We start from the raw sequence: 19,636 nt of genomic DNA on the forward strand, positions 1-19,636 counted from the left end.
GAAAACTCAGTGATTAGAGAGCTGAAAAAGTTGGAAAGGTCAAGGACATGGGACTGGCCTGACCTTCATTATAAAAGGGCCAGGAGACAAAGAGGACTTGTCTAGGTATTTGCATAGAGGGACAGGTGCTTATGTAGTTGAATCGGTTTCTGAGTTCTAATGGTTGAGCCTCTACCTAAATACTCTGGGTGTGTTTTTGTTTGTTTTATATATTTGGTTTTTGATGTGTCATGTTTGTGTGGTGCCACTTCTAGGACGAAGAGGAGGTTGTGCTAAAGGAAAAGGAGGATCGATGCATATGTACGCCAAGAACTTCTACGGGGGCAATGGCATCGTGGGAGCTCAGGTAGTTGAGGACTAGCATTGTATGATTTTCTGGATTTGGCCCTGGCCCACATCTGTGCAATATTCTGTACCCCAGACAACTTCCCTCTGAAGTACTTCAGTACTTGGGGGGCACGGTGTGCTTTAAATGACCTCTTGCGTCATACCCTATCATTTAATAAATAGATTTGTACAGTGATTTAAAATGTTTCCTTTTAGGTACTTGTTATGTTTTATAAGTAAGCAAGAGCCTCTAGCAGTAGAACTATACCTTTGCCGTTTAATTGATATTTAATTGCTTTGTCACATCCTCTTGGCCACACCTCTCTCCCTGCTGTAGACAGTGCTGGCACTGGTACCAGACCAGGAGAAGCAGGTGGTCAGGATCTTAAGGGCCTAGTTTGAATCTAAAGCCAGCTTCTGTGGTTACGCCGTCCTCCTTGTTCTCATCAGTTAGTAAATAATGGACAAGGAACAGCAGAAGATCGTATCTAGATTGTTCGGTTTACTTTCTAATATATTAAGGTTCTAGCATCTGGGCTTTTTGGTTTGTTTTTGGTATTTTTTTTAATCCTTGGTTTCTTTTTCTTTTTTTGGCTTTTCAGGATTAGCAGTTGAATCTCTGAATGCATAAATGTTATTGCTAAATGGTTGACATAGAATACGATAGTAGTTATTCGTGTTACTTTGCTAGTTTGTTTATAATATTGGGGGTAGGGTAAGCAGAGACAGGGTTGGGGTAGGGACAGTGTCATTTCTATCTCACATTCTGGTCAGGAGTTAACATTCAGAGCATTAACTTCTTCCCTCACGGATTTCTGTGGTTCCTTTCTTGGTTGTCCTTAATATTAGGTGCCCCTGGGAGCTGGGATTGCTCTGGCCTGTAAGTATAACGGAAAAGATGAAATCTGTTTGACTTTGTATGGTGATGGCGCTGCTAATCAGGTGAGTATGTGTCTCTTAACATTGCAATAATGATTACAGTGTTATGTCCAAAGTGTTGAATATTCATAGTTCAGTTTGTGGTGAAGTAGTATATTGCTTACTAGTTGAAATGGCCATTTATCTGGCAAGCTAAAATTTGGTTTTGTGGCCACATTAGAGATTTACATCCTGGCATTGTTTCACAAGCGCTTTATATAGGTGTACTCCTAAGAGTACGCTCACCTTTGCTCTACCTCAGTGCTCCACAGACTCTGTGGGGAAGGACTGATCTACATTTTAATCCTTGGCAAACCAGTTCTTAAACCAGTACCGTAATGTACAGACTCATTCCCCTGAATGCCAAGGCGCTGTCAGACTCCTCTCGCTCTTCTGTCGTGGTCTGAGTAATCACCGGTCCGTGGCTGACACCCTGCCAGGCCCTGCTCTGGATGCCGATTCTCAGACACCGGTTCACTCTGGTCATCCAGAGGGTCTCATAGAATTTATAATGAAGCACACAACTAGGCAGCCGTAGTACATTCTTACATGTCCATCTTTTCCCGTTGTATTCTCCGCTGCTGCCTTGGCCCTACAGAAGCAAGTAGTAGTACTTGGTTTGTCACTTCCTTAGCGGCAAAAGAGGTGATGGTTTGCTGCGCTGTGCCCCACTCCCCCCCAAGCGCACACACTCCTTTGCTTCAGAAGCTTAGTTGTGGGTGAGGTGTTTCATCCTATGGAAGCTTTCTCTGCTGGGTAGAGCAGCAGCTGTTGTGGATGATGAAGTCTAGAGAAAAACAGCAAAATGAAACCACTTGAACTTTTATACATACTTCCAGGGTCAGATATTCGAAGCTTACAATATGGCGGCTTTGTGGAAATTGCCTTGTATTTTCATCTGTGAGAATAACCGCTATGGGATGGGAACATCTGTGGAGAGAGCAGCAGCCAGCACTGATTACTACAAGAGAGGCGACTTCATTCCTGGGCTGAGGGTAAGGACACCTGTTGTAGAGCTGGAGCTACACCCTCAGGGCCTGCGGGGCCCAGGCACTCTGTCAAGTGCCCTTGAAGATCTCAGAGAGATCAAAGAGTTCTGTTTTCTTAGTGGATGAACAGGTCATGTAAGATGAAAATGGTTTTAGGCAGTTGGATTTATGCTCTGCCCCTTTCCTTTTTATTTTTAAAATTTTATTGAAGTATAGTTGATTTACAATGTTGTGTTTATTTAATCTTTCCCATTTATTAATAGGTAGATGGAATGGATATCCTGTGTGTCCGGGAGGCCACAAGGTTTGCAGCTGCCTATTGTAGAGCTGGAAAGGTAAGATTTTTCTTGTAGGCCTCTAGGCTAGAGATTTCTAATGACATTTATCTGTCTTAAAGTTAAAAGAATGCCCCCTTGTGTCTATTGTAGCAATGTAGGAGTAGCTGCTAATTGAGGTGTAAAAGATAGAAGCTGGGTCCAGTTAAGCGAATCGGGTCCCTTCATATAAATAACATGGTCTTGATAGCTCACGTCTTGGGAAACATTCCATGTTTGCCCCATTTGGGGTAAATCTTTCCTTGCAGTGCTCCCTCAGCATTCTGCCTCTGTCTTCATTGTGACAATCTGTTTTGCCTTTTGGTTTGGTTAATTATGTGCTTCTAACTCTTCCACCCCCCTGCCCCCCGCCATCAATCATAAGCCCCTTGAGTGAACAGACTGGGGACTCCTGCAGTGCCCTGCACAGAACTTTGCTTATGTAAAATAGGCATCCAGTATAAGTTTGTCTTTTGTAAATCAAATAATACGTTTAAATTATGTAGTCTTAGTCTTGCTGTTTCAGTCCTAAGAACCTTGACCCTTCCAGTTATAGCAGTGGAGGGAGAAGGGAACAGTGAGATTGGCCTAAAAAGAGGCTTACATGCCATCTGAGCTGGTGGAAAGATGTTCTTCTCCCTAAATCAGTGTTTCACAGCCCAGAAAGCAGGCCCCTGAGGTTTACCCTTCAGTGACTTCCCTCACGTGCGTGTTTGGGCAGTAGTGCAAATAAGATTGGGCTGGCAGTGATGAAAATGGAAGAGAGGGTGAAGAGGGGAGGGAGCTGTAGAACGGTTGAACCGAACAAGAAAAAAATGAGATGACTGAGATGGCAGGTTGGTGGCAGTGGGCTCACTGGTCTGTATCAGGACTCTGAGACTAGGGGTCCACGCCCTGGGTGGTGGGTATCATCATCCCCCCCTCTCCCAGTTCCTGAAAGAATATGTGGCATCCAACAGTATGTGGAAACAGGATCAGTAGTTTGTAGTGTGTTGACTTTCTCAGCCTGACCAAAGCCTGATCTTGGAATTAGGGGAGGGTCTGGAAAAACCCCTTTATCACCATCCCCTTAGCCTAACCAGCCGTGCTTCCAAATGGCTACGGGATGATTAACAATCAATAGGTGACAGTTATTGAGAGATGATAGGTCAGGCAATGTGCTAAGCACTTAGGTATTACCTTTTTTAATCGGCGCACCTCTGAGCTGGGTTAATTGTTTTGTAGATGAAGAAACTGAGGTATGTAGCTACTATAGAGTACAGCCAGAACTGGAACCCAAGCACTTGGATTCCATCTCCCGCCCTCTTTTAACTACTACACCAAACTGCCCAAGGAGCCTAGATCCACCCCATCCCCTCTGTTCAAAGTTGTTTTCTAAAAGGGGGCTGGTGTAGCATGAGCAAGCTACCTCGTGGTAGCCGGGCTCTCCCAGTCGCAGGATCAGCACCTACCAACTTTCTGTTACACAGTAGCTAGATCTCTGTGAAGCAGGATTGGTTGCTGTCCCCTACGAAACACTGCACGAAGTGGGTGTGACGTAGAAAGTCACCTATCCAGCCTCTCTTCATGTGTGCTGGGAAGTGGAGAAGGACGAGAGGACTAGAGGTTTGCTTTTCATCTTACGTTGTTAAGGTTTATGTTAGTGTTTTTCTCTAGCCTTGATCAGAATGCTTACAGATGATTTCCCCTGTGACTGGGGGGGAGGGGGGTGGGCAGAAAGACTAGCATATTAACCGTGAAGATAAATGCCATCCCCGCTTTCTGATAGGCTTTTCTTAATTAAATCTATGCTGTGCTTAAAGAATTATATATCAAATGCAATTCTGGTGAAATAGAACCCATTGACATTACATAAAGAATTGTCTGCCTTTTTGATTCAAAATATGCTGCGGGGGGGGGGTGGCTTTTATTAATAAGTTCCTGTTAAAAATAAGGAGGATGGGGCTTCCCTGGTGGCACAGTGGTTGAGAGTCCACCTGCCGGTGCAGGGGACGCAGGTTCGTGTCCCGGTCCGGGAGGATCCCACATGCCGCGGAGCGGCTGGGCCTGTGAGCCATGGCCGCTGAGCCTGTGCTCTGCAACGGGATGAGGCCACAGCAGTGAGAGGCCCGAGTACCGCAAAAAAAAAAAAAAAAAAAATGAGAATGAAACATGCAATAAATAGGTAATAGAAATGAGAATCAACTAAGAAGAAATTCTTAACTCAGATCTGATGAAGGTATTTGATCCTGAAAGGACGTACATTTGAGGCTGTGGCCATTGTTTCACCTTACCTCCACTGGGTTCTGTTTTAGGGGCCCATACTGATGGAGCTGCAGACTTACCGTTACCATGGGCACAGCATGAGTGATCCTGGAGTCAGGTATGGTCATGGGAAAACTGAGTGTGGTGTCCGAAGTGGATGGGCTTTGAATGGTGCTACTTAGATGAAAAAGCAAAGCATTTCAGTGTGTGTTTGCTTTTGAAGCCAGACACCAGTTGGCTTCATGCATTGATTTAGTAGTTAGTCTGAGCCTGAAAGGCGTGCCTTCCAATAAATTGGTTCCAATATAGAAAGCATTCTGAAAATTCCTCTAGTGTGTACATGCTAGTTAGCATGAGCACCAATAAGAAAACAATTGCAGAGAGGAATTGTTGCATAAAACAGGACTGATGGTAGAGTAGGATACTTGGGGGCATTTACCTTTTGTAGGCATTACCCCAGATTCTCATGGCGTATTCCTCTTCTGGCTGGAATGGAGCAAGACCAAGTAGCACGTGGGATATTCCATATGTTGAAATAAATCAGTCAAAAAAAAAGGAGTTTTGTCACCTGGCAACTCTGGCATGTAATGCTGCAGTCCCGGAGTGTGGCATAAGTAAGAGTAGATTTAGTCAAAGTAAGCCGTAATAAGTCTTTGAGTATAGAATGAAGGCCTAAGGGAAAATGTTATGAAGAGCAGCTTACATGGAAGAAAGTACTTGGTGTAATTCTGTTCTTAAAAAAATGGTAGAGTCTTTCTTTGCTTTTAGTGTTATTTCAAGTGCTGTAGGACAAGGGTCAGTTGTACAATCAAGAATCGGAAAACCTCCTCTCCAAGTTCTTGCCAGCCACACTGCTCTGTGGTCTTAAGGGAGGAAAGGCAAGGCACATTTTTTTTGTGCTTAGCCTTCTGCTGCCTCAAAGGTTATAGCTATCACCACAGAAAACCATCTCCCCTGCCTCCACCACTACCTTCACGCCCGACCTCTAGATCAAGTAGCAAATAGAAACTTGGCGCCTGTTGTCAGAATGCCAGAGAAGCCAGGTGAATTGCCATTGTAGAGTTTTCTATAAAGACAGAGCAGCTCTTCCTTACAGAATATTAGGATGAGTTCTTGTATTTTGCAAGTATATAATTCTGCCCTTCTTACGGTGACGTGAGTACTGATGTGCTCCTTCGTCTCAGAAACAGACTGCTGTGTTTCCCAGACTGTCTCTGCTGTGCCGGCACTGTTCTTATCTACTTGTAACTCTGTTTCCCTCCCTCTAGTTACCGTACACGAGAAGAAATTCAGGAAGTTAGAAGTAAGAGTGACCCTATCATGCTTCTCAAGGATAGGATGGTGAACAGCAATCTGGCCAGTGTTGAAGAACTAAAGGTACAGTGACTCTTGATGGTTTAAAAGTAAGTCTGCCTTTGAAGGTTGGCTCTCCTTTTTGAGCAGTTTTTCTCTACACAAGAAGCTGCCACTCGGTAAACTAGGTAAGTAAGTGGGAAAGTACATACTGTATTCGGTTGGCCAAAAATTTTCCGAGCCATGTTGTGGGAAAACCCCGATGTAGAACTTTTTGGCCAATGCAATATTTTTCACAGGACATTAACCTCCTCCACCATCCGTTCTGCTTTCCTAAAAATATACTGTAGATTTTTAATTCATTCATGTTCCCTCGCCAGGGTATATGTCTTAATGTTGGTATCTGTCCTCCAGAATCCCCCTTCGTGGATTGTTGTGTCATGGTTAACCTAACATTTTCAATAATAATAGGTATACTGCCAGTACTAGTAGAGAGTTAACAACTAGCAAGAGGTTCCCAGTAGAACAAGTTGGTACCTAAGCTGCTGTCTATTCAAAACATCTCTTGAACTGTAATCTGATTGATTTTTAGGAAATTGATGTTGACGTGAGAAAAGAAATTGAGGATGCTGCCCAGTTTGCTACAGCTGACCCTGAACCACCTTTGGAAGAACTCGGCTATCACATCTACTGCAGCGATCCGCCTTTTGAAGTCCGGGGTGCAAACCAGTGGATCAAGTTTAAGTCCATCAGTTAATGCAAGATGGTACACCTTTAGTTGGGTATTCAGCAGCAACTGTAAGGAATGCTTTGGGTTCTCTACTTTGTTAAGGAGGAAAAAACCCATAGAAAGAAAGTGTAGATTTAGTTAGATAGATAGATAGATAGTGTAATTGCATGTGGTTTGTACAGTGTTGCATTAAAAGATACAACGTCTTTTAATGTTATATCTTAAGGATAGTATGGATCTTATTATAAAGATTATTTTAGTTATATAGGTCTAAAATAGGTAATAAGAGTTTGCTTAACCCTCCTTCAAATTACTTCCTTAAAATAGTTCTATTTGGTTTAGTTGTATACTCGTTTAACAAATACTTTTTTAGTTACTAAAAGGAGAAACAATTCCTTATATGCCTGTCCAACTCTGCCACCTTTTTGTGGGGCGATCATTGTCCCGTCCCTCCCAGTGCCCAGCAGCTTACCTGGTGTACCCTAACGTGCACACACGCCCCCATTTGTGTGCATGTCGGTGCTGAAGCCTGTTCACACTGAACCATCATTTCTCCTTAATAAAACACAGTATTTATTATAACCAGGCAGGGGTGGAAGGACAATTCGATTTTTAAATAAGACTACTTCATTTTAAAGGCCAAATAAGTTAGTTTTCTCCATTTATACATTAAGTATAAATATGAAGCTATTTTCTTAATAGTTTTCTATTTACAGTCATATCAAACATTAAATACAAGGCATTAAATACAAGGCATATTCTTATCAATTTTATCTTTTTTGAATTTTAAGTGCAATTCCAGTTAATAGTAATGTATGGAATGTGTGATCTAAAACAGTGATTCCCAGCCTTTTTGTTATTTTAAACACCTGTTGTTTCACCTTTCCAGCAGATATTTTTCCATTGAAGTAAATTAAAATTCATTTTTAAGGATTCCCTAATACTCTGGGATGTCAAGACCAGGTTTTACAATCACTGTTTTCACAATACATACAAGTTCTACTCACCTTGAAAACATGTTGATAAATAAAAGGTAAAAAGTTTTTCCATCATTCTTTAAAACTTCAAGTTCTTAAATTGTTCATTGAACAAGCGGTGTTTTCCTTGCGTAAGTGCAGCAGAATTCGTGTGTATGTTGTCCGCTCTTTGATTAAGCCTCATCTTGGGTTGCCGGGGCCCCCTGAGCCTGTCTTCTGTACTGGGAGACTGCAGTCCAGAGCCTGCAGAGGAGACCACCACTACGAAACAAACAGGAGTCGTCTTTAGAGAGTCGTAAGAGAAGACAACTTCAAAGCAACACAGCAGAATACTTCTTTAGGAGCCCTTATGGCAAAAGCTATAGTATATCCTTCCAGACTTGTCTAGATTTGTTGTCTAGTCTTAAAAATGCAGTCACTAACTTGAAAATTTACTTAACTAAAACAGGAATATGTTCTCTTCACATATGGAGGTGACACTTGTGCCTTAGCAGGAGTGGGACATGGCCCGAGAGGTACTGTACAGGAGTGCTGCTGCATCTGTGCAGAGCAGACTATTTAAGATGACGTGGGGATGAGAAGGCAGGGTGCAAGTTAAAGAAAGAAGGCTTTGGGTGTAGTAGCCCACTAGCATCTCATGTCTCGCTTCACTCCACTCCCAGCCAGGCCTGTCTCTTGACTTTTTCTACTGGGCCTTTAGCTTCTGCCCCCTCTCAGCTTTTCCCCAACTTTAACCTTGAAAAACTCCAGAGTTTGGAGTGAGGTTGGTAGTTTCTTTCCTGACTGAGCCATAGAAAAGGGAGTTAACGTTAATGAAGGGGGGAAAGTTACATTACCAGCACTTTGTTTTCTACTGCTTTACTTAAAAGCCTAATTACAGGGGCTTCCCTGGTGGCACAGTGGTTGAGAGTCCGCCTGCTGATGCGGGGGACAGGGGTTCGTGCCCCGCTCCGGGAAGATCCCACATGCCGCGGAGCGGCTGGGCCCGTGAGCCATGGCCGCTGAGCCTGCGCGTCCGGAGCCTGTGCTCCGCAACGGGAGAGGCCACAGCAGTGAGAGGCCAGCGTACCGCAAAAAAAAGCCTAATTACACCAAAAAAGTCATTTTCTGTTCCACGAAGTGTTTTGAGGCTATTCTTACCGTAGTGTAAGGTACCTTAGGTCTTCCTTAGTGATATAATTAAGAATATCAGAAAGTGTATAACCTTCTTCAAGAATCTGAAACAAAGATCAAATACATTAAGAGCTAAGCAGCTCTGTAATGATAGCACAGGAATGGTTTGTTGGTTGTAAGTTTACCTTTTCAATTGTTTTCGTATCCGCTCCTTGCAGTTGCAACCAGTCGACAAGCTCTTCTTCTGTTCTCTGCCCATAAGACCGAGGAGGGGAGGCTGAGTTCTCTGTAATCTCTGTAAGGATTAGAAAGTTATGTTGTATACTGATGTGTAACAGCAAAATTCTTCAAGTAACAAGTTGGATCAAATAAACTATTATTCCAGAATGTGATGTGAAAAGGAAATGGATTAAACCTGGCTCAGCTGCTCTGCTACACACTGTGCAACAGTCCATAGTCCTTGGAGTCACTTTCCAGAGATTAAAAATGTTCCTTACCTGTGATACTTCAAACTAATTATCTCCTACTTTAAATGTGTATTCCCATCTTTAAAATGCCTTTTCTAAGAAATCATATCCATAACTGCACTGGAATTCAAATGAGGAAATAGGTTTTAATACTGAGATTTTTGGCCTCACAGCTTATCCATTCCCCACTCCATATCCATTCCCCACTCCAAGAGGCACCTGTAGCCCTTTTGGGCACCAAATGCATAAGGCTGGTTGACTGAGGTATAATTTATGCCGTAAACCACCCTTTTTAGGTATGCAGTGCTAAGAACTTTGACAAGCAGAGTCACATAGCCACCACCACAATCAAGGTAGAGATATTTCTATCACGCCAGAACGTTCTCGTGGCCTTTTATCATCAATTCCACCCCCCCACCCAGTTCTATTTTCTGTCCCTGTAGTTTTGCCTTTAATAGAATTTCCTATAAACGTTCTACATTTACGGAATCATAATATGTAGCCTTTTGAATCTGGCTTCTCTCACTTGCATAATGCATTTGCGATTCATCTGCTTTTGAATGTACTGATAGTTCCTTTTTATTATTGACCAGTATTCCGGAATCTTACTGGAGTACTTACTGGTCTGATCGAGAATAACCTCAACTGTTTCAAGGCTGACTAGAGTACTAGCCAGATTTTGAATGGTCTCACACACACATAAGTCAGAGCAAGTGGAAAATCACTCACCATTAGATTTGAATTGTAACTACAGGTGATACAATTCTTGAGTTTTCTGTTCTAGGGTTTGCCGTAGAAGATTCTGGTACTCTCTCTCTTTTTGAACTAGGTGTTCCAAAAGTCTGGTTTTAAAAAAAAAAAAGCCATCCTCCAGAGAGAGCGTAATACCATTCAATTCAATTCAAACATTTGTTGAACAATTCAGAGGTTTAAAAAAAATAAAAAAGGCACAATCCCATCGGTCAGTCTAGTTTCTTCAAAGTTGTGTGATCAGGTTTCAGCCTGTACATGAGCACCTTTCTTGTGCTCCCTCCCCTTGTAAACAAAGACCAACGCTCAGGGCGTGGGTATATTTTGCCTCAGAATATGTATCATGAACCAAAAGATAACCTGATGGTGATCAGTAGAACTCAGCCAACTTGTCTCCCTAAGTCAGGTCAAGTCGCTGAAACTAGTGGTCAGGCCCTTCCCTCCTCACCAGAGAGTAAGCCAAGGAGATAGAAGCCCTGCTGCTGTTGGAACAGCTAGGGGGAAGTAGGAACTGCAGGAAAGACTCTTGCTGCTTGGAAGGTGAGAGGGACACTACTGCGAACACTTACCCAAGACTGCGCTAAACGCTTCACGGGGCTTGGTCTCACAGTCACTACTCAGGACAGATGTGTTACCCTCGTCAGCATCACTCAGGGCCAAAGGTGCCTTCCTGCTGTGCCCAACAACAGCTAAGGCATCTCCATCCTACAAGGGCAGGCGTGTCTGTAGGAGCTGTGTGTCTGCCAGCCATTCGCAGTCAGGTGCTGGCTGCTGTCTCATTACTAATTCTACTGAGATGGAAGATAACAATATTGACCCTGGAAAGGAATAACCTTTGAACCCATATATAACATTTTATGAATCTGGTGATTATAAACCTTACCAGAAACACATTTTAAAGAAGGGCTAAGTACTACTATCAACTTTCACATTTGTCATTTTTTCAAAACTTAAAAAGAGTTTTGCCACCACTACCAGTTAATTAAAACTGGGCCTTTCTAAAAAGAAATGATTAGATCTGCCTAAAATTAAACTTCAGAGATCCCTAGGGGTGTGTACAACTTTTCTTCCGAAATAGGTATGCCTGACACTGTTTGTCCCCGTTAAATTTTAGCATTCCCAATGACCACTGGGCAACAAGGCATCATTTGGAACCAGTACCAACTAGTTTGCTAAGCCCACTGATGACGTGGTTCCCCAGCGCAAATGGGAATCTTTTTGTTCATTTAACAAATACGTTTTGAACACCTCTGTGCCTGGAAATAAACAAAAGGGCCCAACTCTTGTGGGAACCTCACGGCAGTGCCAGGGTCCGCTGTCGGGGAAGGTGGTTCACTAATGCCTGCCTAGGGATCATGACAAAACACAAGGGAGAGATTCAAAGAGGACAGGGCAGACTTCCTTGGGGTCAGGGTTATGGGATACCTGTCCATCAACGCAGTGCTAACTGACCCCCAACTCAGCTACTTCGGCAGGGGCAGGCCGCAGATGTCCCCCCGAGTTGCTGGACCCACACACCATGTCAGGGAACCCACCTCGGTAAAGAGACAGAGAAAACTGAGATGCTGCTGCCTTTAGTACGGCTTGTGGCAAGGCACTCTACGTCTCTGACTCCTAGCATTGAAAAAAAAAGGGGGGCATCCTTCTAGTCCCCCAGTTGAAGCTGAGAATATCTCCTTGCGCAGTTCCTTGGGGGGTAAAGATGCTTTTCTGAGACCTGGGTGAGGCACTCGACCACTGAGTTGACGGGCTAGTCCAGGTCATTGTCCCACCCCTGCCCACCTGTTGGTCTCCTGCCTGAGCTTGCTCAGCTGGAGGCTCAGATGCTGCTGGTGGAGCTGCTGGGGCTGGGCCTCCTGGGCAACTGCTGAAACGGGCTTGCTCCACCCACACGCCACCTGCGCCTCGCTCCCGCGTGGGTCTGCCGGGGCATAGTCCTCTTCTGCCTCATCCGTGTCCTTATCCACCCCTTTGGTCCCTGAGCCAGCCTCAAAGTGGGCTCGGAGCTCTGTGGAATCACGGAAGAAAAGGACCACGGTTCAACAAGGCCAGGGCTTGGTGTAGCTTATGTCCCGGGCCAGCAAACGTGGCTGTTCAGAGGCCGGCCAGGCCAATGCGATGCTCCATCAGGGGACTGCTGACTTTATAAAATGGAGGGGAGACTATTTCACTTAGCTCTGCAGTGAAAAGATGGTCCCCACCACTTCACAGATAAGGAAACAGACTTCAAGGTGTTTAGTTAGCCAAGGGCAGTTTTAAAAAGGGACAAGCGGGCTTCCACCCAGGCCTGTGTTTTTACTACAAACACTTTCCTGCTTGGACTGGGGAATAATGAAGTCCTGGGGTTTAACAAGCCACTCCCAGAAGCTGAGCCTGGGCAGAGTGCATTCAGGGGAGCAGGCAGAGGACAGGGAGGGAGCAAAGTAATGAGAGGAAGGGGCAGTGTTAACCGAAGCGCCACATAGCCTCCCTTCCTAGGAAGAAGGCACCGCGGAAGGAGAATCAACTTGGGTATTAAGCTGCTCTAACATTTCAAAAATAGAGCCTATAAAAAGCCAAAGATTTCTGTAGCTGCCACATGATGATTCTGAGAGAGGAGACTGAGCCGTTAAATCGTCAACCAACTAGGAGGCGTTGCTGAGCACACAAGATGACGCACTGTAGGAGCCAGGCCGTCAGGCTCAGTGCTCCTTTGAGATCCTGAGTTTAGTCTACCTGCGGTGCGTGCTCCTCAGTTATGCCTAGGGGCATGTAAAAATACATCACCAAGAGATGTTCTCAGAATCACAGAATCTCGGCCCTAAAGGGGTCTGTGACATCATTTACTTAATTGCAGAGACGTACATAGCCAAGATGGGAAAGGGAAAGCAACAATTGGTGAGTACAGAGGACCTGTCTGACCTTTTCCATAGCCACCTGAAGTTGACCTTGACCAAAAAGAGGGCCCTTACCTGGGATGAGGATGGTGACTGCAGCCTGCACCGCTCGACGGATGATGTTGTCCATCGCAAACATCCAGTGGGGCCTAATTAAGTGGTTCCTCAAAATTTTATTTACCTACAAATCATAAAAATCCAGATTTCTGGTCCATTGTACTTTTAAGAAATAGTTCTTACTAATTCGAATTTGCTTCTACTCTGAGATAAAGGGTTAACCGTGCTGCCCTGAGTTTCTGCCTGATTTATGTTTCTTCTGGACTGAGTCTTCTTCCTTTAAGCTGACCCCAAGTCACACGGGGGTCTAGGGGACAGGTACAGAGATCGGAGCTACTGCACGGGCCTCTTCATTGTTTATTCAACGAACATTTATGAAGCATCTATGAAACCTCAGGCTCTGTGTTGGGGACTTGAGACACAAAGCTAAGCCAGACACGACCTTGGGCCTGGAGCAACTCACACCTGTTCGGGCAGACACACAAGCTTAAACCCCACACCTACCCAGCTGGCAGATGCCACTCGTTCCCAAATCCTATACTCCTGCTCTCCGTGGCCATAATGCAATCAGACCAGTCACTTGTATACACATATTCAGTGTTTAGAAAACTGCTGACACTCGGGATTCAGGCGTAAACAGGTGAGAAGAGATGGAGACTACGGGAGATGATGGTAATCGAACGCCATGGTCTTGGCTGTGAGCCACTTCAGTGGGCTTCCTACCTTCTGGCATGTTCTCTAGGGCCAAATGGAGCACTTACAGCATCCTGAAATCCAAAGAGTACCAGATGAATCTGATTGATGGACGAGCTGTCAAAGTCCAGGTCCACCTTTAGCTTTGATATCGTGGATGCCATCACCCTGTGGTCCGGGCAGCAGATGAAGTCTCTCAGGATCGCAATTATTTGCTTGATGTGGCCGACTGAGAGATGCAACTCTTCCGAACTCTGATCACCAACCCCCAACCCAAAAAAATCAGTCACTGAGTAATTCAGAGAGGGGGAGGGAAAATCCAAGAAGTACTTTGGGCAACTAGATTAACCAGACTGTCCATTTGCTAATGGAACTGGGGATTTTCCAGGCGAGACACGGGCTCTGGTCCTGGAATTTCCTCCATATCCTTCCTGTTAGAGGGTTATGTGGCCCCCTTCTCCTCTCTGGCCCGCAAACAACAGAACTAAGCCCCTCAAGGAATGGTCTGCCATCCTGTTTAACCCCTTGTAAACCACCCTCCACCCCCAACAGGCCTTGTCACAAGGCACAGTTCATAGGGGGCAGTGGCCTCTTGCTAGAAGGACCTTTTCCCATCCAAAATGAGTTAAAACTCAAACATTTCCATCCGTAACCTTTCTTCCTAAAGCGGCTGTTCTCCCAGCTTCTGAGGGCAACTGGTGCAGCTGGGGGTTAACTGGGCTTTGTGCTGTCATTTGGCTTGTTTTCCACCAGGAGGCAGCACTGCCCCATCAGTGCCTGGTTTCACTGCAGTGTTCCGCAAATGCAAAATCAGGCTTCAATGGAGTCTTTTTTTTTTTTTTGTATTTTCTTTTGTTTTGTTGGAAAAGGGAAGGACGTTGGGAAATACTTAGGGTGGTTCTTGTAACTGTGCAAATGTTCTAGGGTAGCAGGAACACCAGTCCCATTTGGACCTCTTCTGGGACCTGGCCTTGGGCGGAGGGCGTGGGATTGCAGCTCCCGCACTCGGCCTGTACCTGGGCCACGCACTCCTGCAGGTTGGAAGCCACCTGGTTCTGCTCCTCCCAGAGGATTCTGTAGAGGATGGCACGGCGCTCGCTGTCCTTGCGCAGCAGGAAGAGGCCCAGGTCGCTGTCCTCCAGGGACGAGGCTGCGCTCCGGTCCTCTGAGGCCGAGCTCTCATCAGGAACACTGCGGACAAACGCAGGCGACAATCCCCCGCCTCCCAGGGACACCGTGGGGGAGGGGCTGAGAGGTGGCTCCGCCGCAGCCCCACCCTCAGGAAGATGCACCAGTGTTAGGGGCGAGGGGAAAGACGGGGAAAGGAGGGAGGGGGAAGGAGGGGGTAAGAGGGAGAGAATAAGGGGTGACAGGGGAGGAGGAGGAAACAGGAGGGAAGGGGAAGGGGAAGCGACGAGGGGGAGGGGAAGAAGAGGAGAGGGGGAGGGGAGGAAGAGGAGGGGGGAGGGGAAGGGACAGAGAGTGACCTCACTGCCCTCCTCTCTCTCACTGTCAGTGGCCGCCCCGGCTGCCCTGCTGATCGTGCAGAAAGGAAGCAAAAGCCCTTCGCGGCCATCTGGTTTACACCTGGGAGGGACTCTGTCCTCCGAGTGGTGGGTGGCCGTACCTGAGCAGGTGGCTGAGCCGATGCGTGGGCGTCTGGGACTTCTGGAAGAACACGTCGGGCTGGGCATCGGAGTGTGGGGAGACCGAGCCATGCTCACTGCTGCTGCTGCCGCCCATCAGCTCTCCCGCCAGGGGCAGGGGCAGCGTGGCGCCCCTGGGACCCTCTGTGCGGGGCAGCCGGGGATGGGGACAGTGAGCCCCAGGCAGCCCCTTGGGCCACGTGACGCACCCAGGGGCCTAAGCCCGCGCTGCTCTAACTGGGGGTGCAAGCGATCACCCAGGGATCCTGGGGAGATGGAGGTTCTGCTTCAGCAGGTCCGGGATGGGCCCGAGACTCCGCATTTCTAACCAGCCCTTCGGACACGCTGAGACAGCGAGTCGCTCTCTGGGTGCAAGATGCTGAGGCACCCTGTCCCAGCTCCCGCCCCATCCACACCGGGACCACTCGTATATCACTGCCCGGTAGGACCTACTGCCCCAGAAGGTGTTGCTTGCTTCGGTGGCCTGCAGGACAGACACCCTTTAACCAAGGTCGGGAGCAGCACAGGGTGACAGGCCAGGCTCCAAAGATGAAGCGCCAGGTTCTGCACCTGGGGAAGACACAAAACCCCAGCCAGGGTACCTCCCACCTCCCTCCCTGGCACAATCCCAAAGGAAAGGCTTTAACGGAGCATTGGGTATGTGAGGTTCATCGCTGTCACCTATGGGGCTCCCTGTGTCTCCGCGTCCCACACCTAATGCACCAGCCCCACCGCTCTTCACAAACACGGGCACCATGTGGGAAGCTCAGCGCTCGGCAGAGCCGTCACCTCTGCCATCCCAGCAGGCCTCACCTGCCGGCTTAAAAGCAATTCGGTTCTTCTGGCCCTTGTTCACCTGCCTTAAGAAACCCTCTTGGAGCAGTCCAGCAGCGGTGACACGTTTGTGGGGGTCAGGCTCAAAACAGGATAAAACGAAGGCTCTAGCTTCCGCTGAAAGGGTTTCTGGAATCTCAGGGTGAATCTTACACACGCCCACCTGCAATGAAGGCAGAGGTGACCGATGAGACAGTGTGGTCTCGGGCAAATCCAGGTGTACATACCTTCCACACAAAGCTCCTGTATCTGCCATCCTAGGAGGGGCTGATGATGGATTCCAACAATGGCCTCCATGACTGCTATCCATGTCCTAGCCCCGGCTGGCCTCTGGGGACTTTGCTTTGCCCAGTAGATTGTGGGGGAAGTGATACTGGTGGGGGGTTCAGAGCCTAGGCCTTAAGAGGCCTTGGGGCTTCTGCTCTAGTCCTCTCGGAGCTCTGAGATCACTACGCAGGGAGGACGCCCAGGATGAAAGGCCACGTGTGAGAGGCCCTCTGAGAGCATCGCGCCCTGGCCTCTCAGTCTCTACGCCTTCACAGCCCAAACCTCCAACTTCCAGCTGTAAACCACAGGCAGAGCAAACCTGGAGGCTGGTAACTCAGGGCCCAAGCCCTCATTCCCACGGGGTGCAACTGGCTGAGGGAGGCGGCGCTGCCCTTTCCTGTTCAGGCTCCTGCTGCAATTTCTGCTTCAGCTCCACTGCTGGCTAGCTCATCATCGTCCTGCCGCAGGCTCTCTGTCCCTGCGCCCTGTGGGGGAGGAGTTTGGGCTGAGTCGTCACATCTCACTGTGACATGGGAATGCTTCCACGAGTCCGGCTCATCCATCCTGCGTGACCGTTCCCATCAGGGACGGCTCTCCATTCATCTGAGGAGTTGTCATCTTTAAAGTTCACGGTCTTCTCCTCATCGTCTCCAAGCCCACCCAATGAGCCAGGAGTGGAAGCCATTCTGTCCTCCAGATGCACCCCATTCCCAGCTCCTCGGCAACCATGGGGCTGGCGCGGCCTCCCCTGCCCGCTCAGTGAGACCGGGGCGCTGCCGAGAGCAAACCACCAGCCTCCGACTTCACAGCCTGAAGTCCCTGCACCAGGGGCGCACCAACCGCTTCTCACACGCTGCTCCTCATGGGCAGGATGGAGAGTTTGGCATTGAGGGGAGGGGGAAATGGGGCATTACTATCCACTGGGCACACATGGCACTTAGATGAATAATTTCTAGCGATCTGCTGTACAGTGCTGGACCTTGACTCAAAAATACTGTTAAGAGGGTAAATCTCATGTTGTGTTCTTACCACAATAACACAACATTTTCAAAAAACGAGTTTTGGATTTTGAGAACACTAAACACTGGATAGAATTCAACCCGCAAGATGTGAAATGCAGGGCACATTCCAGCTGGCACCCCTCGCCTGAGGGGTGGGGATCTAAGGGCACTAGGGGGGTCCAGAGACAAAAACTCAGGACAAGAACTCAGAGAGGAAGGGAGTAGCTTCTCCCCAGGCTCTCAAGAAGAAAAGTGCAAACATGGGCACTACGGTTTTTTTTGTTTTTTTTAAAAATAAATTTATTTATTTTTGGCTGTGTTGGGTCTTCGTTGCTGTGCGTGGCTTTCTCTAGTTGCAGCGAGTGGGGGCTACTCTTCGTTGCGGTGCGCGGGCTTCTCACTGCGGTGGCTTCTCTTGTTGCAGAGCACGGGTTCTAGGCACGCGGGCCTCAGTAGTTGTGGTTCGCGGGCTCTAGAGCACAGGCTCAGTAGTTGTGGCACACGGGCTTCAGTAGTTGTGGCACGTGGGCTCTAGAGAGCAGGCTCAGTGGTTGTGGCGCACGGGCTTAGTTGCTCCGCGGCATGTGGGATCCTCCCGGACCAGGACTCGAACCCGTGTCCCTTGCATTGGCAGGCAGATTCTTAACCACTGCGCCACCAGGGAAGCCCACCAGCTGCTATTTATTCCGAGGCCTGTAACTGAAGCTGCAGGAAGATCTTTGCCAGCCCCAGGTGGCTCCATCCTGGACAGGCATGGAAAGGCTGGAAGGTCACTGCTGCCTGCCAGCCGCGGTGTTCAGGGTCTTGTTGGGATTGCAGGTGCCAGGAGACACTCGTCAACTTGAGATCTTGGCTTTAGGGCTATCTCACAGCTGCTGGGAGGGTGGGAAGCTCAGAGAACCTTCTGCAGGGGCTGGGCTGAGGAGTGCACCAAGGCATCAGAGCACAGGGCGTTCAGAACCCGCTGAGCAGGCTGCACCCAGCTCATGGGCAGAGCCCTGCACTCGGGCCTTTGAGTTCCTTCTGCCGAAGAGACTGAGCCAGAGGGCCTGGCAAGGATGCAGGCGGGGAGGCTGTGGGGCTGACAGGCCTGGGAGGCCACCAGGCTTGGTAGAGAAGCAGGAAGAAAGGCCTCTGGAATCACGTTCCATCAGGCTGCTTCCATGTACTGTGACCTTGTCATCCGTAAGCAGTGGCCACTTAGCCTTCTGGGACCCTGCTCTCTTCCTTCTTATCTTTGGGGCAAACAAAAGTGCTCCGCGGAAGGTCAGTGCTGGTAACGACCTCTGAAGGCTACAGCTGCTCTTCAACTTCTCCAAGCGTCCACGGAGCCAGAAGCCGCAGACCTGACCTCGGATACACTGGCTGTCCTCGCATCAGCTTCCCTTGGGCTCGCAAGCAACCACGTCCCTTCCCAAGGGAGCATGTCCAGTGTAAAGCCCCACCCATAGGGCCAGTCAGTACCACGTGGGCCTCAACACACGGGTCACCCTTCCTGTCAGCTCTGGGAAGGCTTTTAGAAGGACAAAGGAGACAGCATCTGATACCCAAAGATCCTCCTCTCCAAATCTAGACAGAAAGCTGTCCTCCAAAGACACACCCAACGCGGCCCTTGAGCCTTACCCAGTGTAAGAGCGCGTACAGATTAACTAAGAAGCTTAACTCCCTCAGTTGGAAAGAAAGAGATACCCCCCACCTTTCTTAGAGCATTCACTTTAGAAAACCTGTCATTCTAAGTTCTGTGTCTCTCTTCGAGATATATGTAAACCTTTTTAAAAGCCAAATAAGCCTCTTGCCAGAAATACCTTTCTCAAGGACCTGGGAGCCATCTCTTTGGAATGCCACCACCGAGGAAGGTAGCGCTCCAATTTCCGGGTTTCTGTGGGAAAGCAGGAGCCTAACTTCAGTGGAGCCTTTTGCTCCAGAACTACGTCCCGTCCTAAAGGTTTGAGAAGTTGATCTTTCCTTTGGGTAAAGACAATTAGCTAACACAAGTGGTCACTCTAGTTGTCAGGGGAACCTCGGGTGAACTCCTGTGACCAGTGGTGCTGTCTAGTCCTTGCACCTGAGGACTAGTCAGCATTTCTCTTCAGAACACGGATGTAAAGGGCTGCATCTGCTTGGCTAGAGGAAAGGCTGA

General features: G+C 47.9%; 2 protein-coding genes across 4 annotated transcripts in view; one reads left to right on the forward strand and one right to left on the reverse strand.

Moving 5' to 3' along the window:
• The window catches only part of LOC307180993 (pyruvate dehydrogenase E1 component subunit alpha, somatic form, mitochondrial), a 32,867-nt gene extending 25,035 nt beyond the window's left edge, over positions 1-7,832 (forward strand). Inside the window, exons 5-11 of one of the 3 annotated variants that reach the window (XM_079911704.1) lie at positions 255-346; positions 1,177-1,269; positions 2,085-2,240; positions 2,498-2,569; positions 4,843-4,910; positions 6,061-6,169; positions 6,678-7,830. In XM_079911704.1, coding sequence (XP_079767830.1) covers positions 255-346; positions 1,177-1,269; positions 2,085-2,240; positions 2,498-2,569; positions 4,843-4,910; positions 6,061-6,169; positions 6,678-6,842 — 755 coding nt within the window. In that variant the 3' untranslated portion in view covers positions 6,843-7,830. Of the gene's footprint in view, positions 1-254; positions 347-1,176; positions 1,270-2,084; positions 2,241-2,497; positions 2,570-4,842; positions 4,911-6,060; positions 6,170-6,677 lie in introns of all 3 variants that reach the window. The other 2 variants (XM_079911703.1, XM_079911702.1) reach the window with 2 other exon arrangements.
• Positions 7,833-7,956: 124 nt separating this feature from the next.
• The window catches only part of MAP3K15 (mitogen-activated protein kinase kinase kinase 15), a 147,966-nt gene continuing 136,286 nt past the window's right edge, over positions 7,957-19,636 (reverse strand). Inside the window, 11 exon segments of the mRNA XM_079911706.1 lie at positions 7,957-8,053; positions 8,933-9,009; positions 9,091-9,200; positions 10,102-10,120; positions 10,124-10,214; positions 11,905-12,130; positions 13,074-13,179; positions 13,817-14,002; positions 14,765-14,939; positions 15,376-15,538; positions 16,208-16,391. Of these exon segments, the coding sequence (XP_079767832.1) occupies positions 7,966-8,053; positions 8,933-9,009; positions 9,091-9,200; positions 10,102-10,120; positions 10,124-10,214; positions 11,905-12,130; positions 13,074-13,179; positions 13,817-14,002; positions 14,765-14,939; positions 15,376-15,538; positions 16,208-16,391 (1,425 nt within the window). The 3' untranslated portion in view covers positions 7,957-7,965.

This window comes from Stenella coeruleoalba, assembly GCF_951394435.1.
Source record: "Stenella coeruleoalba genome assembly, chromosome: X".
NCBI classification, from domain to species: Eukaryota; Metazoa; Chordata; class Mammalia; order Artiodactyla; family Delphinidae; genus Stenella; species Stenella coeruleoalba.